The sequence below is a fragment of the Felis catus genome, chromosome A1, assembly GCF_018350175.1.
Source record: "Felis catus isolate Fca126 chromosome A1, F.catus_Fca126_mat1.0, whole genome shotgun sequence".
Lineage (NCBI taxonomy): Eukaryota > Metazoa > Chordata > Mammalia > Carnivora > Felidae > Felis > Felis catus.
In genome coordinates, this window is record NC_058368.1 from 51,446,808 (window position 1) to 51,473,740 (window position 26,933).

The 26,933-nt window shown below is 35.6% G+C and overlaps 1 protein-coding gene across 15 annotated transcripts in view; it reads right to left on the bottom strand.

The window, feature by feature from the left end:
- The window catches only part of MYCBP2 (MYC binding protein 2), a 283,602-nt gene that overhangs the window by 235,817 nt on the left and 20,852 nt on the right, over nt 1-26,933 (bottom strand). For all 15 annotated transcript variants that reach the window (XM_045054591.1, XM_045054579.1, XM_045054571.1 and 12 more), the window contains exons 2-3: nt 18,403-18,478; nt 7,043-7,258 (exon numbers count right to left, since the gene is read on the bottom strand). In XM_045054591.1, coding sequence (XP_044910526.1) covers nt 7,043-7,258; nt 18,403-18,478 — 292 coding nt within the window. The remainder of the gene's footprint in view (nt 1-7,042; nt 7,259-18,402; nt 18,479-26,933) is intronic.

The window sequence follows — 26,933 nt, forward strand, 5'->3', positions numbered from 1 at the left end:
CCATTGTGTGCTAAAAACCACTGCAAATCAGAAATAGATTTTCCAGACAATGGTCAAATCAGTTGCAGGCAAGTCACTTGCAGTTCTGATTATCATTTGCAAGGTTTCTGAAGAATACAGACATGACTGAGAAGTTAAACTAGTAGGACTGTCTTTAGAGAAGTTATCTAAAATACTAGCGGACTTAATTATAGCCAAGATTACAGAGGTGGCCTGTATAGAGTTTCAATTGATTAAATGCACTAAGCAGTGAAAATTTTCCAGTTGATATAGTTTCTTTTCCTGAAACACACTAGAAAGTAAAAACATGCTGTTCAAGATTTCTATCTGCTTATGCACTTACAGGAAATGAATCTGAACTCAAAGATCTCCTAAGCACAAAATATAGGGCTCTGTTCTCAGGCCAATGGGAAACTACTCTACCCTTTCAGTCTTCAAAAATGCTTATTCTGCTGCTACCAATCATGACTTTTCAAAGTTCAAAGGAGACTCTTCACAGGTAACATTTTTAGCTACAGTTTATTTATATAAGATTCCTATGGTAACAGAGAAAGTACTGAACCTTACCAAAAAAGAGTGAGGCTACTTACTGAACAAGTTCCTGAGCTGTCTCTCTAGTAAGTTCAGGGCATAATAACAAATATATTAAAATAGGCAACTCAGATATACTGCTTAGGAACAGAGCACTAGCTGGTTTTGGTAAACCCATAAAATGTTAGCCAAATGATCAGGAAAGAGAAATTACCCACCTATCTAGGTTAACCACTGTAGATTCTCATCTGCACCTTACTTCATAAAAATTTTTTTTAATAAGGGGGAAAATTAATTTGTTTCCAGAATATTGATATGTTTTCAAAATACAATAAAATAAAAATCAACTTCAAGTTTCCAATCATATTTAGCTTTGAATTATTGAGCAGAGGAATAAAAGTTGTTGTGAAATAAGTTTGTTTGTTTGTGTTTGTTTTTGAGGTTTGGCTAAGAACATGTTACCATACATATGAACTCTGAAATTATACTTTACACACTGAATCTGTCTTACAGTCACTGAGAACATACTGTACTTTCTCCCCACTCAATATTGGGAAGGAAGAGTATAAGGAAAAAATATAGCACAGCAAATATAGTATGATTTCATTTGTGCAGAAATAATATACTTTTAATGTATATATATATATATATATATATATATATATATATAAATGTTTATAATGGGTATGTTTTGGTTAATAGGAATTTAAGAGGGATTTCTAATTTTTAATTTCTATTTCCTCTTTGTAAAAAATGTTCTGCATTTTTCAAACTATCTACAATATATACTGCCTTTATAATTAGCAATATAAATAAATGTGACTTTTAAACAGAGTAGTTGATTATAGTAATTAAATACACTAAGCTTCGGTACTTTCAATGAAAAACCATAACTACCCAACACACAGTCTTCCACTTCTCTTCAGAAAATAACCTTTTATATTCACTAAATAAATTTACTGAATTTTCCCTTTACAGCTACTTTCAAATAATTAAATCCTGAAGGCTCTCTATTACACTTAAAGGAACACAAAACCCAAATAACTATCTGATACAGCCAGTGCAACGTCACTGCTGGGAAAAGTGAGATAAAAACATGCTTGGCCAAAGAAAAATAACATAATGAGTCTTTCAAGGTTTTATTTTGCTCTCGTCAAATCACATATTCCCAAAAGTGATTTTATTATTTCACGAGCAAGTATGAGCATAAAAGTTCAGTTACATCACATTTAGATTAATGATTTTTTAATAAATTTTACCTTGTTCTATTAAAAAGTCCTAGAGGAAAGGGATGGGAGGGGCAAAACAGGTGAGGAGGATTAAAAAGTACAAACTTCCAGTTATAAATAAGTAAGTCCTGAAGATGAAAAGTACAGCCTAGGAAATATCACCAATAATATTGTAATAAATGTTGTGTGGTGACAGATGGTGACTACATTTATCCTGGTGAACATTTCAAAATATACAGAATTATTGAATTACTATGTCATACACCTGAAACCAGTGCAACATTGTACGTCAACTATACACTAATGAATTTTTAAAAAGTCCTAGAATCTATTCTAATACTTTCAGAATCCATTTGAAAAAATTCAAGAGGAAATCAAAAGTAGGTTTATATATTACCACCGAGGGAAGTACACTGCCTTCCAAATTTTTTTATATAAAGCAAATATTTGGTAGATATGACATTTACAAATAATGAAAAATAAAAATCTAGAAGGGAGCAAAAGGAAGAGTGGAAGAAGAGCAGCAGCAGAGGAGGAGGAGGAGGACAAAAAGAAGAGGAAGAATTATGCTTCTCAAAAGGTCTGGGTGTGAGATGTCTAAGCAGTATCGTCTAACATACAAATTTATCTAGGACTACTACCATCTTCTTCCCTTCTCTTTACACCCAAAAGTGTTCTCACAACTTTTCAAAACTAACAATTTTTTTTTTACATTTATGTATTTTTGAGAGACAGAGAGAGACAGAGCACGAGTGGGGGGGGGGGGGCGGGCACGGAGAGAAAGAAACAGAATTTGAAGCAGGCTCCAGGCTCTGAGCTGTCAGCATAGGGCCCAACGTGGGGCTCAAACTCACAAACCGTGAGACCATGACCTGAGCCGAAGTCAGACGCTTAACCGACTGAGCCACCCAGGAGCCACTGAAACTAACAATTTTTAAGTGATGCTCTTGATCCCACCCCCATCCTATCTCTAACAGAATTTTATTTTACCTTCCCCCACACTGTGACAGTCCCCAAGTCTCTATTTTTAGCTGGGACCTTTCTTTGGAACTTCAGCCCTATATAGTATACACAGGACACCTCACAGGTACCTCAAACTCAGTAAAGAGAACTAAACATCATCATCATCCCAACAAAGCACTGCTTCTCCTCCAGTTCCCCCTCTTGCAGTAAATGACATTGCCACCAGAAACTTCAGAAGTATGTTTCGATTCCACTTTCTCTTTCAGCCTTCATAATCAACTAATTACCAATTTGTCAATTCTGCTTCCTTAACATTTCCTGTAACCCAAACACCACCACTAACAACCTTCAGTAACGCTTCCGGGACAAATGCAATAGCTGCCTAATTGATCCCTCTGCCCTAACCTTACCACCCTCTATGGTTTGTCTTACTAGCACCCAAGTAATTTTACTAAAATACAAGTCTGATCAAACTCTTTTGCTTAAAATCTTCAATATTTCCAAATCACAAGACAAAATCTGAAAGTGGGTGCATGACACAGAAGGCCCTTCACAATCTAGCTCCTGCTCTCAGCCTCTTGCCCTATTCAGCTACTCCACTCTAGCTAAAAACAGATCACGTGTACTTTTGTAATGGTGCTGTTCCCTCCGCCTGTAAGTGCATCTACAGTCAGTGCTGCATCCGTACCCACGGTGTTCCACTACACCCAGCATGCCCTAGTAATCCTTAAGTCACTAGACAGGTCTGGTATCCCCTACCAGACATAACTTTCTTGAGGGTAGGGACCGTGTCTCATCATTATTTTGTTCCCAGGGCCTAATATACTGCTTGCTATAACTCAAAAAGAATTTAAAAGCAAATAAACTTAAGAAGTAAATAAGTAAGTCTATGTAAGTCTATATCTTTTAACAAAATACATGGCATGATGAGCCTCAAATAAGACTGGGAAGTATGAATCCCAACAATAACTACTAAAAATTATGCAGTTATAGGGACACCCAGGTGGCTCAGTCAAACATCCAACTCTTGATTTCGGCTCAGGTCATAATCTCACAGTGAGCCCTGTGTTGGACTCTGTGCTCAGTATGGAGCCTGCTTAGGAAAGATTCTCTCTCTCTCTCTCTCTCTCTCTCTCTCTCTCTCTCTCTTTCTCTCTCTCTCTCTGCACCTTCCTTGTGCTCTTGCTCTCTCTCTCAAAAAAAAAAAAAAAAAAAAAAAAAACCAAAAACCAAAAAAACTATGTAGTTATAAAGCATGGAACACTATAGGGAATCTGGAAGTCAGATAGTGAAAGATGGTTTGAGCTGGGTAAAAACTGTGTTTTAGGTAAAAACCTTAATATGAAGCATTTAGGTGGGGGTAAGAAAGTCCCCCCTTTTTTAAAATGTTTACTTATTTTTGAGAGAGAGAGTGTGTGTGTGCAAGTGGTGGAGGGGCAGAGAGAGATGGGAGAGACAGAATCTGAAGCAGGCTCCAGGTTCCAAGCTGTCAGCACAGAGCCCGATATGGGGCTCAAATCCATGAACCGTGAGATCATGACCTGAGCAAAAGTCGGATGCTTAACTGACTGAATCACCCAGGTGTCCCAAGTCGTTTGTCGTTTTTAAAATATCAATGACTGGAGTGCCTACGTGGCTCAGTCAGTTAGGCGTCCAGCTACTGATTTGGGTTCAGGTCATGATCTCATGGTTTGTGAGTTCAAGCTCTGTGTCTCTGCACTGGGATTCTCTCTCTCTCTCTCTCTCTCTCTCTCTCTCTCTCTCAAAATAAACTTTACAAAATATCAATGATTGCTGACCTACAAAAAAACAAAAAGCAAAGAAAACCCTGACAAGTAAGATCTACACAATAATCAAGTGCAATTTAACTTTTAAAATTCAAATAGAAGGGACGACTGTGTGGCTCAGTCAGTTAAGTGTCTGACTTCAGCTCAGGTCATGACCTCATGGTTTGGGAGTTCGAGACCCGAGTCAGGCTCTGTGCTGACAGCTCAGAGCCTGGAGCCTGCTTCAGATTCTGTGTCTCCCTCTCTCTCTCTGCCCCTCTCCTACTCACTCTCTGTCTCTGTCTCTCTCAAAAATAAATAAACGTTAAAAAAAAATTCAAATAGAAAATTAAATTGCATCAAAATGATACTTTAACAACAAATAAAAACTGTCTTAATTATGTGAAAGAGCAGTGGGAGAGGAAAAAAACTCAGTGAAAAGAAGGAAAGCAACAGCCACACATGTAGGCAAGAAGAACAAGAGAGGAACAATTGCAAAGAAAAGGAAGGAACTGATGTAGAAGAGTAGCATCTGGAGCAGAAGGGTCAAAAGGAAAAGAAAAATGCTAACGTTTCTCACCTGCCCTTAAATTCTCATCTCCTCAAGTCCTACAGGCCTCGTTTCTTCTGTGTCGGTCCTTCATGTCATGCAAATGGCTGCCAAAAACATCACCTAGAAGTTTCATTCCTCACCCACGCCCTAACCCACAGCATTTTGAATGCCTCTGCATAAAGGCATCTCAAAACTTCTTCCCCTCTCATTCGTCACATGGTCTCACTGACTTTCCAGAAGTTTATTTCCTTGGACATAAAGTATTTATTAATAAATTGAGGAGTTCCTCGAAAAGCAACTCAAATTCATTTGCACCTACACAATTTCTTGTTTTCACCTAACCTGATACTTACAACTATACCTATTATTTACTCACACACTTGTATTTGACATTTGTTAACTCACTGCATCTTCACTACAACCCTGTGAGGTATATATTATCTCCATTTCATAGATGACAAAATGGAGGCACAGATAAGTCAAATAACTTCCCCAGCATTACACAGTTATTTTTAAGGGTGAGTATTTGAACGCAGGCAGTTTGACTCCACTGCCCAGGTTCTTAATCACTATACCCTGTTTCCTGATGTGTCAGTACTTGATGGAAAACTCTTTACCTAGAGGAGCTTACACAGAAAAGATAAGCTTATTTGTTTTAAGAAGAAGAAAGGAACCAATAGAGAAGTTACACTTAAGGACACTGGAGAGAAAGGGGCTAAAGAAAGAAGAGTCCCAAGAAGAACACTTAAAGATGGTTGACTAAAAGGCTGAAGAAGTTCACAAAACTTCTCTTACTCTATAAAACAGGAAGCAAGCCATCTGCTGAGAATAAGGTGAGAAGAATGTGAGAGTACTGATTAAGGGCTGTGGTGCACTTAGGAATAGCCACCGTGAAATATGGCAAAATATTTGCATGATATTTGCATGATAGCTCTTGTGTGTATGTACAAAAGTTTTTAAGGCATAGCTTTAAGGTATCAGTTTAGTAAAAATATTGGCATGATAGCTCCTGTGTGTATGTATAAAAAAGTTTTTAAGGCACAGCTTTAAGGTATCAGTTTAGTAAAAAGGCAACACACTGAACCATTTATGATAAAGGAAATCATTTAAAAATGTTTACATTTAGAAAAAGGCAATATACATATAAATCATTTATGATAGATACCCCTTTAAAAATATGTCTATATTGTCACTATTCTTTTGTTAGAAATACTAACTATACCTACAATGTAGAAAAAATACCATATATACAATAACATTACAGTCTTGAAATACACTAACACTTAAATAGAAGAGAGTACCTTAAGAATAGTTTGTTCTACTATAGTACATGCGTCTTTAACACCAATTAGCTTACATGTCTCTGGTAAATAAGGGAGTGATATCAGAACAATGTAGAAGTTTTGTTGCTTCATATGTAATTTTTTCCTAGGCAAGGAGAGCCAAAATAGCAAGAGAACAATCATAACCTAAGGAAGAAAAGGCAAAAAGCTCTCAACTCAGCAGCTGCACAGCCAGGAGCCCTCCTAGTTCTATTTGAAGAAAAATAAAAATGCATACCAGAACCCAAGGCTCCCTCCCCAGAAGGAAGCACCCCCAGCTTACTATGGCTCTTGGCTGGTGGTAGTTTGCAGTTCTGCTTACGCCCACCTTAATGGCAGCCCACTGGCTCAGAGCTCCACTTCTAGCTGCAATGGCTCAGTGCTTACAAGCCTCCATTTCCACTCTACCGTTTTTGTACATTTTTAAAAGCCCCTGATCTTTCTTCCTGGGCTGTCAAGTATTCTCCACTGGGTTACCAATTATTGATTTTGTTAGCACTCCAGTTATAAAGATGCATAGAGTTTTCCTGGTCTGCCCCAAACCTATTTTTACCCACCAGCCCTATTAATTTTGAGTGCACAATTTTATTAAAAAACAAGGTATTTTAGCAATGTAAATATATGTACTATAGCCCAAACACCTGTGGTTATCCATCCAAGTGGAATTTAGTGACTTACCTTTGGAAGCTTGATAGGGGGCTCTTTGGATTCCTCCTCTTCATCACTATCTGATTCTCCACTCTGCACAGAGTTCTTAGATGCAGCTGCCAATGATGTTTCCTTTTTCTGCCATTCCAGAACGCAATGGCGTACATTGCAATAAATATTGAAAGCAGAAGGATTGCTATGTAATTTGATATCTGGTATGATTACCGTATTCTCCAAGTTTTCAGACTGAAATAGAAGATATAATATTTCAATTCTATATTCCTTCGCATCATCACCAATTCTCATTTTATATAAAAGATTAAAGATTAGAAATGCTGGATAACTTGTATAAGTCAAATAAGTGACATAGCAAGACAATCCAAGTCTACTGATTCAACTTATAGTAAGTACCCTTTCTTCTACACTTTACTAAGTAACACAGCAATAACCCAACTGACAAGGGCTGGAGAGTGGCAAAGAGACTAATAGGAATACCTTTTTATTCCATGATAGGAATAAAACCAACAAAGTTTAACTGTTGAGTATCACAGAATATTAATTTTGTGCTCTTCTAAGGAACATCAGATGTATTTGAGTCTCGATGACCTAGTACAAACGTTGAATTACATTTTGATAGCTTTAAAAGTACATTTAGGGACTTAAACAGAAATCAGAACTAAAAACCAAACAAACTTTAATTTTAGTCAATTCTTCCAACTTCATTCTAATTTAAATAGTAGTAATGTTAAGAAATTAGATTTCTGGGGGTGCCTGGGTGGCTTAGTCAGTAAGCGTCCAACTTCCGCTCAGGTCATGATCTCACAGTTCGTGAGTTTGAGCCTCGCATCAGGCTCTGTGCTGACAGCTCAGAGCCTGGAGCCTGCTTCAGATTCTGTGTCTCCCTCTCTCTCTCTTCCTCCCCCACTCACACTCTGTCTCTCTCTCTCAAAAATAAATAAACATTAAAAAAAGAAAAAAAAGAAAAGAAATTAGATTTCTGTAGATTATGGGTATATGCTTTCCTGAAGATCTCCTAGCTATCAATCTTGATAAATAATAAAAATCACATGCTTGGTAATTTGTTAGAACTCAGTCAGTTTCTGTTCTGACCCAGCATTTTAGTCAGCAAGCCACAATCACACTTTTGAGAACAACATTTACACTATAAATATACAGAACTGGTTTAAGATATTCTATTTATGCAAGTTCCAAAAATTGGAGTATGTCCAGGAAGTATCCAAGATAAATAAGATGACACCTCAAATACCAAAAACACTTGGTTTCAAAATTCTATCCTTCTTCCATAAATAATTAGGGAAAAAGTGGAATACTCCTTGTTAGAAAAAATATGTACTGAAGTTAATTGTTAAATAATGTGTAAGTATGTATCCCAGACACACTAAAAACAAGCAATTATTAGCAATCCAAATCTAAGAACATATGAAAAAGGTAATGCATGATGATCAACCAAAAAACCAGCTGGTAACAACACTGGAAAAGTAATTAGTAATTCCTCATACTAACAAAAATAAGAAGAGAAGAAAACAGACGATATCCTAAATAAACATGGAAAAAGCATCTGACACAAATCAAACACCTATTCATGATAAAAAGTGTATGTAAACTAGGAATAAAAGAAAATTTCTAAAAATGGATAAAGGGTATCTATGAAATACCCACCGCTAACATAGTAAGACTAAATTCCTGTACCCTAAGATGCAAACAAGAAAAAGATATCTATTCTCAGCAATATGATTCAACATTATACTAGATATGCTAGTATGATAAGCCAAGAAATAGAAATACAAATTATAGTTAGAAAGGAAAATATCTACTAGAAAACAAACGTCTTCATTTCCAGAAGGCATGGAGAGATTCTTAAGACATCTGCAAAAAAAGTCACTAGAAACAATGTGTGGATTTAGCAAAGTCACAGGATACCAGATCAATATTTTAAATAAGAAAGAGTTAATGTATCTACACACTAGGAGTGAACAACTGGAATATGTAATTAAAAAAAAATAATAGCATTAAAGTTACAGACTGGGAGAAAGTATCTGCAAAACATATACCTGACAAAAGTCTATCATGCAGAATATATAAAGAATTTTCAAAACTCAACAGTAAAAACCAAACAAATAAGCCATTCAATTTAGAAAACGGGCAAAAGACATGAACAGGCATGTCACCAAAGAAGATTCACAGAAGGCAAACAAGTTCACTATAGTGACCCATTAGGAAAATGCAAATTAAAACAAAATGAGAAAATGTACAAACCTATCAAACTGGCTAGAATAAAAAATAATGACATCAAATGCTAGTGAAGATGTGGAGAAACTTAATCTCTTATACATTGTTAATCGGAAAATAAAATGATACAGCCACTCTGGAAAAATGTATGGCAGTTTCCCACAAAATTAAATATGTATTTACAGTACAATCCAGCAATTGCATTGTTGGGCATTTATACCAAAGAAATAAAAACTTATGTTCATTCAAAAACCAGCATGTGAATATTCATACCAGTTTTATTCAAAATAACCCAAAACAAGAAACACAGATGTCCTTTAATGGGTGAATGGTTACACAAACTATGATGTAATCTTTACCATGGAATACTAACTCAGCAATAAAAAGGTACAAACATGATATATGCAAAGACTTGCATAAATGTCAAGGGAATTATGCTGAGTGACAACAGCCAGTTCCTATGATTAAATTTATATATCATTCTTTAAATGACAAAATTATAGAAACAGAGAACAGATTGGTGATTGTCAGAGGTTAGGGAGAGGGTGAGTGCAGGGGAATGTCTGCGGCTATATAGGAGTAGCAAAAACAATCCTTGTGATGGAACTCTTCTATATATTGACTGTGGTAATGGTCCACAGATCCACACATGTGATAAAATTGCATAGAACTAAATATATATACACATACACAAATAAGTACATGTAAAACTGGTGAAATCTGAATAAGATCAGTAGGTTGGATCAGTATTGATTTCCTGGTTCTGATATTTACTATACTTATGTAATACCTTAGCAATTTGAGAAAATGAGTGATGGGTATACAGGATCTCTGTATTACTTTTTACAACTGCATTATTATAATCATCTCAAAATTAAAAAAAAATGAAATAACAGCAGTTAAATTTAATAAAATTATGTGCAAGCTCTGTACACTGAAAACCAAAATAACACTGCTGGGAGTAATTAAAAAAAACGTAAGTAAAGAGAATAGAGATAAACTATATTCATTAATAGAAGATTCGGTATCATTAAAATGGCAACTCTTCCTCAAATCCACAAATTCAATACAACCTCAATAAAAATTCCAGAGACTTTTAAACACAGAATTGACAAGCTGATTCTAAAATTTAAACAGAAATATAAAAGACCTAAAGTAACTAAAGCAACTTTTTAAAAAGACTGAAGTTGGAAGACATATGACCAGAATTCAAAACTACTGTAAAGAAGACAGTATGGTATTGGTATAAAGACAGATATTTAGATCAAGTAAACAAAAAAAATTGCAGAAATAGGTTCAAACAAAAATGGTCAACTGAATCTTTACAAAGATACCAAGACAATTAATAGAAAAAGATAAGTTTTTTTAAAACTGATGCCAATTAACTGAATACCAATACAAGAAAAAAATGAACATCAACCTTATTTCATACCATACACAAAAATTAACTTGAAATGTATCACAAACCTAAGTATAGCATCTAAAACTATAAAATCTCTATAAAAAAATATAGAAAAAAATCTATGTGGCGGCACATGGGTGGCGTAGTCAGTTAAGTGTCTGGCTCTTGATTTCGGCTCAGGTCATGATCTCACTGTTTGAGTTTGAGACCCACATCAGGCTCTGTGCTGACAGTGCAGACCCTGCTTGGGATTCTCTGTCTCTCCCTCTCTCTCTGTCCCTCCCCTGCTTGCCCAAACATCCTCTCTCAAAATAAATAAATAAACTAAAAACAAAACAAAACAAAATCTATGTGACCTTGGGACAAAGATTTCTTAGAATACAAAATACATGAATCATATATATATAAATCAATACATGTATAAAACTTCAAATCTTTTGTTCTTCTAAAGCACTATATAAAAAAAAAGAGAAGCAAGCCACAGAACAGGACGAATTGTTTGTGATACAGATATCTGACAAAGGACTTGTATCTAGAATACATGAAGAACTCTGACAATTCCATAATAAGACAGGAAGAAAGGAAGGAAGGAAGGAAGGAAGGAAGGAAGGAAGGAAGGAAGGAAGGAAAGAAAGAAAGAAAGAAAGAAAGAAAGAAAGAAAGAAAGAAAGAAAGAAAGAAAGAAAGAAAGAAAGAAAGAAAGAAAGAAAGAAAAAAAGAAAGAAAGAAAGAAAGAAAGAAAAAGGAGGCAACGGGGAGCCTGGTTGGCTTAGTTGGTTAAACGTCTGACCCTTGATTTCAGCTCAGGTCATGATCTCATGCTTCATGAGACAGAGCCCTGTGTCAGGCTCTGCGCTGATGACATACAAAACTGTTTAGGATTCTCTGTCTCCCGCTCTCTGCCCATCCCCTTGCTCATTCTCTTTCTCTCAGAATAAATAAACTTAAAAAAAAAAAAAGATGGAAGATATGAAAGACATTTCACAATAAAAGGATATGAATAGCCAAAAGCATATGAAAAGATGTTCACATCATTAGTCATTAGAAAAAAGCAAGCTAAAACCACAGTGAAATACCCCTATATACTTAGAATGACTAAAATTTTAAAAGCCTAACAGTACCATGCATTTGCAAAGATGTAAGACAAGTGGATTTCTCATATACTGCTGGTGGAAGAATAAAATGCAACAATCATTTTGAAAAACAGTTTGAACAGTTTTTTAACAGGTTAAACATTCATCTACCATGCCACCCACAAGGAAAGAGTTTACAATGCAGGTATGATTAATTAGTCCTTGTATTTTCCCAAGGGAACCAGGACTGATTGTTGGCCAATCCTTAGGAATGTGGTCTTTAGAGTTTTCTTTATGTTGGTTATTGATGATTTTGTAATATACAGTAGAGCAATGGACTTTGCCTACTGGCTTGTCTAACTGCTTTGCACAAATATCAAGACTGATGATGTATGCCTGAGTTTCATGTACCATGGCTGGCTGCACAGCAGGACATGTCTATGTGTGAACCAGATCCCCCATAAAAGTCTCAGATCCTAAGACTGGAATGGGGTTCCCTGGGCAGAAACATTCCGTACATATCCTTATAGTTCACTGCCATAAAGAAAGCATGCCCTATGTGCTCAGACAAGGGAGGACTAGAAAACCTATGCCTTAAGTCCCTATATACCACTAATACATTTCTCTTTGCTGCTACCTATCTCTACCTTTGGTTGTAATAAATCTTAACCATTAGTATAAGCTGCTTTTGATACTTATGAGTCTTCTGGCAAATCATAGAAGGAAACACCACCTACTCATTCTACTTCCAGGTATTTATCCCTCAAGAAACCAAACCAAAACAAAACAAACAAAAACATATATCTGCACAAAGACTAGTACACAAATATTCAAAGCAGGTTCATTTGTGATAGCCAAAAACTGGAAACCTCAAACTTTCCATCAATAGGTGGAAAAAAAAAAAAAAGAATTAACTGTTAATATATACAACTACATGGCCACAACTCAAAATCATTATGCTGAGGGAAAGAAGCCAGATACAAAAGAGTACATACTACATGATCACATTTATATGAAATTCTATAAAGTAAAAATTAATTTATAATGACAAAGTATATTCATGGTTGCCTAGAGCCAAAGTGGTAGGGAGAGACAGAATGTAACAAAGGATAAGGAAATGCTTGAGGATGATGGAAATTTTCTAAACCTTGATTATATGTTTCAAAACTTGCTGAATTATACACATTAAATCCCTGTCTCAGGTTCTGCTATTAAATATCCCAACCTAAGACAGGCATGTTTGGTAGCAAAATGATGAGTAAGTTTCCTGTGTAATGGACTTAATTTCTTCTCTAAGAAAGCAAAGTCATTTGCTAGAGGGCGGTATTTATCATAAGTTGGAGGAGAGTGGCAAAGGTTTGAAACAGTCATAGCAGAACTACTTGATCAAAAAGAAGAAGAAGAAGAAGAAGAAGAAGAAGAAGAAGAAGAAGAGGAGGAGGAGGAGGAAGACGACGACGACGACGACAGTCTAGCTATGCAAGATCCTTTTGAGATTGGTTCTCATGTATGTATACTGGTATCAACTGCTAACTCCTTTTAGCAGGTACTCACCTGCAAGGAAAAAGAAAACAGCTGGATTTGTATAGGATTAAATTTTATCAGATGAGTGCAACACACAGGGGAAAGGAAGATGTGGTAAGCAGAATAATGACATCCAAAAATATCTTCCCCTTAGTCCCTGGAACCTGGGAATGTGTTGCCTTACATGATAAAAGGCCCTTGCAGAAGTGAATACATTATACATCTTGAGATGGAGAGATTATTCTGGATTACCTGGGTGGGCCCAATGTAATCACAAGGGTCCTTATAAATGAGCGAGGGTGGCGGGACAATCAAAGAAGTTGTAACAACAGAAACATGTCAGAGTAATGCAGTGTGAGAGAATAAAACAACCATAGCTGACTTTGAAGGTAGAAAAGGGCATTAACCCAAGGAATGCAGGCAGTGTCTAGAAGCTGGAAAAGGCAAGGGAATAAATTCTCTCCTAGAGCCTCCAAAAGAAATGCAGATTTACTGACACCTTGATTTTAGCACAGTGAGATCCACTTCGGACTCCAGACTTCCAAAATTGTAGGATCATTTGTATTGTTTTAAGCCATCAAGTTTGCATAATTTGTTACAGCAGCAATAGAGAATTAATCCAGATTAAGCAATGTTTTTTTTCTAAAAAGACCATGCTATCCAAGCTGGATAAAAAGGAAATTGAATCAAGGAGATGGCTAATGGATGAGGAGAAACAGAGGGGCCAATGACCGCAATAAAGGTGATAAAGTAATGTAGCTAAATGGTATCTTATTTGCTGAAAAGAAATGCGTTTTTTTTTTTTAAGAAATGCTTGTTTTTAAATATATGGGGGGAAAATCTCATTGGCATTATTTAAGTAAGTGTTTTTTAAAAAGACGGTGGATGTGCAGAGAAAGCATTTGACAAAATACAGCATCCTTTCTTGATAAAAACCCTCACGAAAGTAAGGATAGAAGGAGCATACCTCTAGATCATAAAAGCCATATGTGAATGACCCAATGCTAATATCATCCTCAATGGGGAAAAACTTTCCCCCTGACAGCTTTCCCCCTAAGGTCAGGAACAAGACACGGATGTCCACTCTCACCACTGTTATTCAACATAGTATTGGAAGTCTTAGCCTCTGTAATCAGACAACACAAAGAAATAAAAGACATCCAAATTGGCCAGGAGGAGGTCAGACTTCCACTCTTCGCAGATGACATGATACTCTATATGGAAAACCCAAAAGATTCCACCAAAAAACTGCTAGAATTGATTCGTGAATTCAGCAAAGCTGCAGGATATAAAATCAATGCATAGAAATCGATTACATTCCCATACACCAACAATGAAGCAACAGAAAGAGAAATCAAGGAATCGATCCCACTTACAGTTGCACAAAAAAACCATAAAATACCTAGGAATAAATCTAACCAAAGAGGTGAAAAATCTATACAATGAAAACTATAGAAACCTTACGAAAGAAATTGAAGAGGACACAAAAAAATGGAAAAAAGATTCCATGCTCCTGGATAGGAAGAACAAATATTGTTAAAATGTCAGTACTACCCAAAGCAATCTACATATTTAATGCAATCCCTATCAAAATAACACCAGCATTCTTCACAGAGCTAGAACAAATAATCCTAAAATTTGTATGGAACCAGAGAAGACCCCGAATAGCCAAAGCAATCTTGAAAAAGAAAACCAAAGCAGGAAGCATCACAATCCTGGACTTCAAGCTATACCACAAAGCTGTAATCATCAAGACAGTATGGTACTGGCACAAAAACGGACACTCAGATCAATGGAACAGAATAGAGAACCCAGAAATGGACAAAGGTATGGCCAACTAATCTTTGACAAAGCAGGAAAGAATATCCAATGGAATAAAGACAGTCTCTTCAGCAAGTGGTGCTGGGAAAACTGGACAGCAACATGCAGAAGAATGAACCTGGACCACTTTCTTACACCATACACAAAAATAAACTCAAAATGGATGAAAGACCTCAATGTAAGACAGGAAGCCATCAGAATCCTTGAGGAGAAAGCAGGCAAAAACCTCTTTGATCTTGCCTGCAGCAACTTCTTACTCAACATGTCTCCAGAGGCAAGGGAAACCAAAGCAAAAATCAACTACTGGGACCTCATCAAAATAAAAAGCTTCTGCACAGCAAAGGAAACCATCAGCAAAACTAAAAGGCAACCTATGGAATGGAGAAGATATCTGCAAATGACATATCAGATAAAGGGTTAGTATCCCAAATCTATTAAGAACTTATCAAACTCAACAACCAAAAAACAAATAATCCAGTGAAGAAATGGGCAAAAGACATGAATAGACATTTCTCAAAAGAAGATATACAGATGGCCAACTGACACATGAAAAAATGCTCAACATCACTCATCTTCAGGGAAATACAAATCAAAATCACAATGAGATACCACCTCACACCTGTCAGAATGGCTAACATTAACAACTCAGGCAACAACCGATGTTGGTGAGGAGGCGGAGAAAGAGGATCTCTTTTGCAGTGTTGGTGGGAATGCAAGCTAGTGCAGCTACTCTGGAAAACAGTATGGAGGTTCCTCAAAAAACTAAAAATAGAACTACCCTATGACCCAGCAATTGCACTACTAGGCATTTATCCAAGGGATACAGGTGTGCTGTTTCGAAGGGACACATGCACCCCCATGTTTATGGCAGCACTATCAACAACAGCCAAAGTATGGAAAGAGTCCTAGTGTCCATCGATGGATGAATGGATAAAGAAGATGTGGTATATATATACAATTGAGTATTACTCGGCAATCAAAAAGAATGAAATCTTGCCGTTTGCAACTACGTGGATAGAACTGGAGGGTATTTGTAAAATTAGTAAGAGAAAGACAAATATCGTATGACTTCACTCATATGAGGACTTTAAGAGACAAAACAGATGAACATAAGGGAAGGAAAACAAAAATAATATAAAAACAGGGAGGGGGACAAAACAGAAGAGACTCATAAATATGGAGAACAAACTGAGGGTTACCGGAGGGGTTGTTGGAGGGGGGATGGGCTAAAAGGATAAGGGGCACTAAGGAATCTACTCCTGAAATCATTGTTGCACTATATGCTAATTTGGATGTAAATTAAAAAAATGAAATATTAGGGGCGCCTGGGTGGCTCAGTCGGTTAAGTGTCCAACTTCGGCTCAGGTCATGATCTTGTGGTTCACGAGTTTAAGCCCCGTGTCAGGCTCTGTGCTGACAGCTCGGAGCCTGGAGCCTGCTTCCGATTCTGTGTCTCCCTCTCTCTCTGACCCTCCCCCCATTCATGCTCTGTCTCTCTCTGTCTCAAAAAATAAACATTAAAAAAAAAATTTAAAAAAAGAAATATTAAATAAATAAATAAATATAAAAAATAAAAAGATAGTGGATGAAAAGTAGTCCAGAAACAGTAATTGGGAACAAGGAGACTAACCACATCATTTTATTATTTTATATGCCCATCATAAGCAGAAAATGTTTCTTATTCATCTTTCTATTCTAAATACCCAGCATAATTCCTGCACATAGTCAGCATGCAATTAATGTTTTAGGAATAAATGAGTAACTTCTTTTTGTATCACTCTTATCACAAGCTGCTCCTAAAAAGCAGACATAAAACCTGAGGCCAAGAGAAGGAAGATTACTAAAGGCATAAAGCTAAAGACAGAAATGAAGGGATGGAAGACCTTGACTTCTCACCTCTTCCTGGATATCTTAGGATACCACTTTTAGGAAAATCACCAAATGAAACCTTTAAAGAAATTAAAACAGATTTTTAAGATTCCCATACTCTGACTTTGCACATAACACCAAGAAGTGGAAAAGAAGTAGAGGCTGAAATTCTGAATGACTATGTACCAAATATATTAAGAATGTTCTCCACTTCCCTCTTTTATCCCACAAACAGAAGTAATAAGAAATGATGTAGTTAACATTTATTATTTAGCTGCCCACCCAGCATCACTTTCCTTAGGGTAACCACCCCCCTCCCATTTCACATGGCCTGCTCAGTAGGTTGCTGGCCTACCTATCTCCCATCACAGGGTTATAAATGTAACTCAGTCTAACCAAAGTACCCCATCTCCAAGGCCAAAATGAATGATGAAGGTCAATCAAAAATCACACCCAAGACTTTCTGCTAGAATAAAGGAGATTGCCTCTTGACCAAAAAAATGCAGTTGGAGCTCCCAGAAGCCTTAGTCCTCAGCCATAGGCAATTAAGTCCACACACAGAAGAAAGCAGAAGCAAGAAATGAAGACACAGAATTGATGACATTACTTAATCCCTGGATCCAGCTGTGTCTCAAGACACAGCCACCAAATAAATTTCATCCCCTACACTTTTACTTTTTGGTTTACTACTAAAAGTACATTTCTCTCAGCTTTAAAATGTAAGAATACTAATTAAGAAGGGCAGGAAACAACTGTTTCTGGAAATTAAATATGATACAGAGGCCAAGCTAAGCTATTGTTTCTTTAACCAAAAGTGGACCTGTTCAGAAATCATAGTTAATGATTCCTCTCTTTCTATTGTCTAGGCTTCTTAGTACTGTTCAAAAGAAAACACACTCCGGTAGAATGTAAAAATGTTTAAGATTTAATTGAGATTTCTGCATTAGATGGAAAAAAGGTCCTTGATCTCTATGGTCTCATCTAATTCAGATATTCTACATTGTCTTTCCTTTTGCACAGCCACCCACCATCAAAAGAGCTCAGAATATAGACATACCAAGATTCTCCCCAATTCATGACATATGGACAGACGTTATGATGAACCCAAATCCACGTCCCAACTCACAGCCAGTTTTACTCAGTTTCTAGAACATGCAGTCAGAGTGTAAAAAAGAGAAGAGAAATGGATATTTCCCCCAGAGAAGTGTTCAAAGATAATGTGAATAAACTGTAAATAATTTTCAACACCCAGATATTAACTTCTAGGCTACTGATCATGAAATGTTCAAACATGAAATTAAACAGTGTAACCAAGTAATAAGGGGCCTTTAAAAACTTTAAAAAAAAAAGAAAGAAATCGTTTGCTAGTTATACTTTTTTAATCTTGGCATTTTAATTCAAATTATTGTATGAAAAAATCCTTACTCCCTATAAATTGCCAGCAGTTTTACCTTGCTTCTTGTCTTCACTTTTGATTTGCTCTTCTGTTTTCTTTTCAACTTTTTCTTATTTAAAATTTTCTTATTCCTAAAAATGGAAAAAACAAATTATAAAAGTTCATATTAGAACATACAAAGCTATGAAAAATAGGTACTTCTAAAGTAGACATTTGAATATTTCTCCTATAAGCTTTCTTTTTATGAAACAATATACTCTAGATGTACATATAAGATGTAGCTACTGAAATAATTATACTGGAAAGCTAAGAAACACACATTAAATGATTAAAAATTGAATTCTGCGAATATTTAAAAAAAATTTTTTTAACGTTTATTTTTGAGAGACAGACAGATTGTGAGCAGGGGAGGGGCACACAGAGGGATGGAGACACAAAATCAGACAGGCTCCAGGCTCTGAGCAGTCAGCACAGAGCCTGATGCGGGCTCAAACTCACCAGCTGTTGAGATCATGACCTAAGCTGAAGTCAAACACTCAACCAAATGAGCAACCCAGGTGCCCCTCTGCAAATATTTTTATAAAACTAAAAAATGTAAAACATCAAATGAAGTTTTAAAAATTTTATTCAACAGTGGGGATGCTAATAAAATATCACATATGTTCCCTTCCCAGAAAAATGTGCTCTTTGTAGTAGTGAGGTCTACAGTGTAAAAAGGGACAGGAGGCACTTTTTACTAAATTGCTATAGAAAAAAACCCCAACATATACTCTTCTCACATTCTGCAGTCAGTTTTTCATCACCTCACAGTCCTAAGACAAAATTATTCTCTAAGCAGATGGAAGCCCCTGCATGACTTTGAGAAAGAGACGGGGGGAAAAATGTGGCAAAGAATTATAGTGGAAGAAACAAGAGTCAAGGAAAACAATTTATTTTCATTTAATATTTTTTTATGTCTGCCATGCTGAGGTGCACACTGTTAGTACTAAAAATACAGGATGAAAAAGAAAAAGTTCTTGACCTCAAGGAGCTCAAAGACTTGAATGAAAAACATAGGTGAATAATCTATGAAGAGGATGCTACTGCTATAAAAAAAATAGTGAAGAAGAAGAGGAGGACGAGAAAAGGAGGGAGGCAGAGAAAGGGAAGTGAAGCGTAGAAGAAGAGACGGAGGGGAAGGAAGAGACTCTAGATGCTGAAGGTCAAGTCCTTAACACTTGGTAACTAACTTACTGGAAGCTGTGACCAAAACAAAAGTTGTACCCCTAGGCCACCTGGAGGTAGGGATGTCACTCATAAAAATAGGGAAGTCAAGGGGAACAATTAGTTTCCAAAAAGAAAAAATTGGTTCAGCTTTAAAGATGTTTGAGTTAAAGATACTAAAATGCCAACAAGATAGACATGAACAAGCATATGAAAATTCATCTCTGCCAGTTCCTTCAGCTCCCTAAACCAAAATAATCACAAAATCTTGTCAACTATGTCTTATAAACAGTTCTTGAATCTGTCTACATCGTCTCTACTGCTGTTTTGTTTTTGTTTTTGTTTTTTTTTTTTTTTTAACTGCTGCAATTCTAATAATCTAAGTTACCACCACTTCTTGCCCGGTCTACTTCGTTATTCATTTCTGCACATCCACATTTGCCCCACTTCAATTCATTCTTCATACAGGAACCCAAATCAACTTTTAAAAACACAAATCTGAGTAGGTAATTACCTCACTTAAAACCCTACTAGTAGCTTCTCAATTCTCTTGGGATAAAGTCCAAAAGCATTGGCACAGTTTAAGAGATCTTTTACCAAGATCTGGCCTCTGCCAGCCTCTCCTTCTTCATTTTGCATCTGTCTCCAACTTATTCATCATACTCCAGGCACAAAAATATCCTTCTAGTTGTCTGACCTGCTAATAAGCTCCTTGGGGGCTTTCACAAAGGTTCTCCCTCTTCCTGGCATTCTCTCCCACATCTTCTGCTAACCACTAGTCAGTCACCTCTGAGGTTCCAATAGAAGTGTCGTTTATTCAGGAATGTCTCAGAGTGGGTTAGTTTCCCTAATATACACTCTCATTTCATTTTATATTTGTGTTTCATTGTGCAATCTCCCACTGTAATTATGTATGAGGTTATGTGTTTAATGCACTACTCCTTCATAAAGCTATAAGCTCCAAAAGTACAGAGGCCATGTCTTTCTTATGCAGTGTTCTAGCCTCTTTGTCCAGAAAAGCACCTAGAACAAAGTACTTAATACTATTTTGAGAGAAAGAGAAAAGCAGGAGGAAAGAGAGAGGAAGGAGAGAAAAGAGGGAAGAAGTTCAGAGCTATGGCTATAAACCTTAAGCTTACAGAGTAAAATAAGCAGAGGACCAAGGATAGATTCATAGATATGCCAATACATTTAAAGGATATGGAGCCAGACATGTCCATTTAGGAGCTATCCATGAGATTATTTTACACAGATTTTGGTGCCAAGTAGGTAATGGAAAAACCATGTGTGTAGGTAAGATTTCCCCAGGATAGTATACTACAAAAGTAAAGAGAAAGACTGATCAATAGTGTCATGTGCTACAAATAAACACATATACCTGCTTACAGTCTATTCAACTATGCGCATTGTGGGAGCATGAAGAATGTCTATTTCTTTCTTTTTGTTTAAAGAATATTTATTTTAACTCTTTACTTTCAATACCAACATCAGTCCCTGACATAAAATGGATGTTCAAGAATTATCACATGAAGAAAAAGTTAATGAAAAAGTAAGGAGTAATTCTCATTATGGTTTAGAAAACCAACGTCTCTTTATACTAGAACAAAATGAGTTATTTGAGCAACAGGTATATGTAACTGCTAAAAGGTTAGTCCCTTCTATACAATTTAGTCAAGGTTCACTCAAAAACAATCTTCAGAGAAGAATACATAAAGCTAAATTAAGATGACTCTCCTGAAGCTTAGTTATCACAGACTTAAGTTTTCACAAATATACACCAATATTTTTCTTTTGTTTAATGAACATCTTTAAAGTTCAAATGGCTTTAATATGTATTCCCAAAAATATTTCTTCCTATGCATTTAATTAGTTTGGCATTTAATTAGCTATAACAATGTTAATGAATCTAAACCCACCAATTCCTGAATATAAACAGCTTTTGCCATATTCTCACAAATTGATTTCAGTGTGTTTTCTGTTAATTTGGCTTGTTTTAGAATTAGATGTTTATCAAAAAGAGAAAGTAATTAGTTAAAAAGTATATGAAGAAAATTTATAGTCAACATTAGGAAATATAAATGCTATTTGCTAGTAAGTTAACATCCCGATATATGACTAATGGGAAAGCTTAGTTGAAAACCAAGTTTAAAATAAACTTTTCATGACATCGGAGGATGGATAAAAGGAAAGTTCGAGAAACCAGTCTCGCAAGTTAACAATTTACCTTGGAATTTATGATGATTTAGGATGTTTTAAATTTTAAACCAAATAGGAACTTAATGAAGAATGTCTGAAATTGGTCCTGTAGAATTTTTAATCATTTCACAGAAAGAACCTCACACCAGTGAGATTTTAAAGAATTATGGGTGCTAATAGAAGGCAAAAGCTGTTAACATTCTTTAATATTTATTTTAAGAATATTTACTTTAAAAATTCTGAAGAAGCAATTTTTAATAGCTACCACTGTTTATGGAAAACCAATTTTTTTCTGCAATATAAGAACAAAGGAATTTTGCAAGTTGTTCCATGATACAGATCATTAGCTTTTATATCAGCTTATTACAGAATCTGTTTTCCAACAAAACAAAAATTAGTCATAATTTAGTTTAAAAATGTCTCATCTCTCACTCTGAATCTGTATCTTCATCTGTAAAATAAAACGATGAAGGCGATGATTTCTGAGATGACTAGAGTTTTAATAAATCCAAATTCAAAAAACTTCTGGGATAAGATTTCAAACTTTTGTTTAATTTCCCTTAGTAACAAGAAAGGAAAAATCCCTGGTGTGAGGCAGGAATAGGCAAGTTGTTTTTTTGTTTTGTTTGTTTCTGTAAAGGGCTGGATTATAAATATTTTTCATTTTGTAGACTATAGGATCTCTGTTGCAACTACTCAACCATTATACCTGAAAGCAGACACAGACAACACATAAACAGACAAGTGTGGTTATATTCCAAACTATTTCAGGACAGTGAAGTTTGAATTTCATATAATGTTTATGTGCCCAAAACATTTTTTTTAAGCTTTTAAAAATGTCAAAACCATTCTTAGTTCACAGGCCATACAAAGCAGGCACTGGACCAATTTGGTCTGTGTGTCACAGTTGGTCGACCCCTGAACTAGAGCGTATTTTGATAAACAGGCTCATATCAGAAAGAAAAAAAAAATAACTATTAGTATGCAACACAAATAAAACTATTCAAAATAGTCAGTATGCTAATATAAATAAGCATTCTTAAAATTATCTGCCTTTTCATTTCACAAAGATAAACTCCTGACTTCCACTTCCGTAAAATAAGATACTAGAGCATTGCTTTTCCTTAAAAAAACTTGACTAGCATAGGAATGCTGTGGAAGTAATTAAGGAGCAGATGAACTAAAACTCCAGAGATGAAAGAGCACTTCAAGGGTGAGCTCAGACCATTGGCATTTTCTTCCATGGGGGTATTAGCAAAGTTTGGGTACAAGTGAGGTCAAATTGAACTTAGTTTAAACAGAGGAACTCTGCTGAAGAAAACCAGGAATTAGTGGTGCTTTAACTAGAATGAGACTGGAAATCTAGAAAGGCTTCAAATATTCAGCCAGTTTCCCCAATGATACAAAGCTTAGTGATGGGACGCTTAAGGATAGGGAAGCTGGGCCAGCAGGACAGAGTCAATTTCCCACAGTCTCCCAATGTCTAGAAGACAGAATCCCAGTGGAGGGAGGAGTCTACTTAATCCATGACTGGACTGAGATTGTCAACATCTCATCCTATTTGACCAACACAGCAAATAGCAAACCTCTCTGAAAGAAAACAACTGTTCTCTTACACATAACGTTAGGCACATAGCATACATATTAAGAGATACATAAAGAAGCAAAATAATGTGACAGATCATCCCAAGAGAAAACCAGACAATCAGGCAGACTCTAGATAATTAGTAACTGAAGTTAAGAGGCAAGGATTTAAAATAGATGCAAACATGGAAAAATTGAATGAAATGATGTAATTTTCAACAGAACTTACAAAAAAAAAGGCAAGTGGATTTTCTGAAAAGTAAATATTTGAAATTAAGAACTTGTCAAATGATTTTATGAGCAGAACAGACTAGAGGAAAACAGGATTCATGGACTTACAGACAGGCCAAGGGAAAATATCCAAACTCAAACACAGAGAAAAGAATGAGATGAATAAAACAGAAAGTATGAAACATGTGGAACATAATCAAATAGTCTCATAGTCATGTAACTGAAATCCAAGACAGAGAAAAAAAGAATGGACAAAAGCAATATGTGAAGAAATAATTAATGACAATTTTACAAAAGTGAGGAAAGAAATCAACTCAGAGATTCAAGAAACTCAAGGAAATCTCAAGCAGGAAAATGCAAAGAAAACCACACTAAAGCAACCAAATGCTGGGCACAGTCAAATTGCTGAAACAAAGGATAAAGAGAAAATCTTAAAAGCAACAAGAGAAAAAAGATGCTCTCAAAGGAACAACAATAAGATTGATAGCTTCCATTCTCTGTGTTGAACAGTGCTGGCAGACACAGAGGGGAGTGGGTAGCAACCTAGAATTATGTGCTTATCAAAAATATCCTTTAAAAATGAAGATAAAAATAGAGATATTTTTAGGACCACAAAAGCTGACATAATTCAGTGTCAACATACGAACACTATAAGAAATACAAGGGAAGGTCTTCCTTTAATAATTGTTATGTCACAATTTTAAAAAGGACACAGACTTAAAGTAGAAGAAATGGAGAAGATAATATCCTGAACACAGTGACCGCCCTTGCAAAAAATGTTGGTATGGTTATATTAGTATTTGACAAATTAATTAAATTTATTAAACTGAGAGAGACAGTATGCAAGCAGGGGAGGGGCAGAGAGGAAGACAGAGCATCCAATGAGGGCACCACGCTGGCAGTGCAGAGCTCAAACCCACAAACCATGAAATCGTGACTTGAATCAAAGTTGAATACTTCACTGACTGAGCCATCCAAGTGCCCTGACAAATTAATTTTTAACGCTAAAAGTATTATTAGAGATGAACTGAGCATTTCATAATGCTAACTGCGTCAATTCAATAGGAAAACCTAGCAATCCCAAATTTGAATGCATCTCATAACAACGTAACTTCACAACACATGAAGCAAAATTGAGCAAAGTAAAAGGACAAGGATGAATTCACAATCAAAAGAGCAGATTTCGACATACCTGTCTCTAATTGACAAAAGAAGTAGAGGACAAAACAGCACAGATATAGAAAGACATTAAAACATGATTAATCAACCTAATTAACATACATAGAAAACCACACCTAACAACAGCAGAATGTACATTCTTTTTTTTTTTTTTTTTTAGTTTATTTATTTATTTTGAAAGAGAGAGAGCACCAGCAGGGGAGGCGCAGAAAGAGAGAAGAGGAGAGAGAATCACAGCAGGCTTTGAACTATCAGCATGCAGCCAGATGCAGGGCTGGAACTCATAAACCAGGAGATCATGACCTGAGCAGAAATCAAGAGCCGGATACTTAACCAACTTACTTAACCAACTGACCCACCCAGGCGCCCCAAGAATGCACATTCTTTTCTAATGTAAGCAGAATATTTACCAAAATAGGCAACAGTATGCTGAACCACAAACCAAGTCTCAACAAATTTCTAAAGACTATGATTGTGATCACCGAACAGTTAGAAACCAAAAGAAAGAAAACTAAGATATTCCCAAATGTTTTAAAATCTTTAAAAAACAAAAACAAAAACAGGTTTTAAATAACCTATGAGTCAAAGAGCTATAATGGAAAGCTAAAATGGAAATCAGAAAATATTTTCAATTAAATAAAAATGACATATGACATATCAAAACTTGTGAAATGCAGCTAAAGTAGTGCTCAGGGAAAATGTACAGCTTTTTACAAAGATATAAATGCATATAATGAAAAAAGAAATTTTGAAAGTAAATAAGCTAGGCATACAACTTTAGAAACTAGAAAAACAAAAGCACATAAAGAATGTAAAGAAAGGAAAACAAAAGAAAGAACAGATATTACTAAAATAGAAAGCAGACATTCAATAGAGAAAATCAAGGAACCAAAACTAGTTCTCTGAAAAGATTAATACAAGACTGCTCCAGCAAAACTAGTCAGGAAAAAAATAAAATCACAATTACCCATATGAGAAATAAGACAGAGGACATTACTATGGATGCTGCCCATAAATTTCACAATTTAAATATGAGGGCAAATTCCATTGCAAAATATAACTTCTCAATACTAAACAAGGAAAAACAATACAACATCTGAATAGTCCTCTGTTAATGACACTGAATCCCTAACCAATATCTTCCCACAAAGAAAACTGTAGACTCAGTGGCTTCACCAGTGAATTCCTTTAAACACTTAATTCACTGGTACATTCTTTCAAACAACTTCAATCTTAAACTAACTCTTCCTAGAATATAAAAAGAAACTTTCCCCAACTCATTTTATGAGACTAGCATAATTCTGATACCAAAATCTGAAAAGAATATTTCAAAATAAGAAAACTTTAAGCCAATATCTCCAATGAACGTAGAAGCAAAAAATACTACATAGCCAACAAGTGGAAACAACCCAAATGTTCATCAATTGACAATAGATAAATAACATGTGGTACATCCATATAATGGAATATTATTCAGTCATAAAAAAGAAACAAGTAGACACATGCTACATTATGGATGAACCTTGAAAACACTATGCTAAGTGAAAGAAACAAAGGCCACCAAAGGTCACAAATTATATGATTCTATTTATATGAAATGTCCAAATTAGACAAATCCATAGAAACAGGAAACTGATTGGTGGTTACCGGGGGCTGATGGAAAAGATAAGGGGAGTGACTATTAATGGGTATGGGATTTCTTTTTCGGGGTGAGGAAAACTATTCTGGTTGTACAACTTCGTTAATATACTAAAACCACTGATTTGTATATTTTTACATGGTGTGTTTTATGATACACAAATTACATTTCAATTAAAAATGTGAGATAAAAGTCACTGATCTAAAAATAATTCTAATGTTCAGCAACATATAAAAAGGATAGATAAAATGTAAGATCTAATCAATGTAATTCAACGTAATAACAAAATAAGGAAAAAATATGACCATTTCAACAGAAACAGAAAAAGTATTTTATAAAACTGTTTGTGATGAAATGCCTCCTCAGTAAGGAAGAAAAAAAAGTAATCTGTTAATTACTAAATCTGATAACTACTTCATCTGTAAGTCAGTCAAGGAAAAGAAATAAAAGTCATACTGGCTAAAAAGAAAACAGTGAAGCATTTTTACTTGTAGATAACCTAACTGTGTTTATAGAAAGTACAAAGTAATCTACAAATAATAAGTGAATTACCC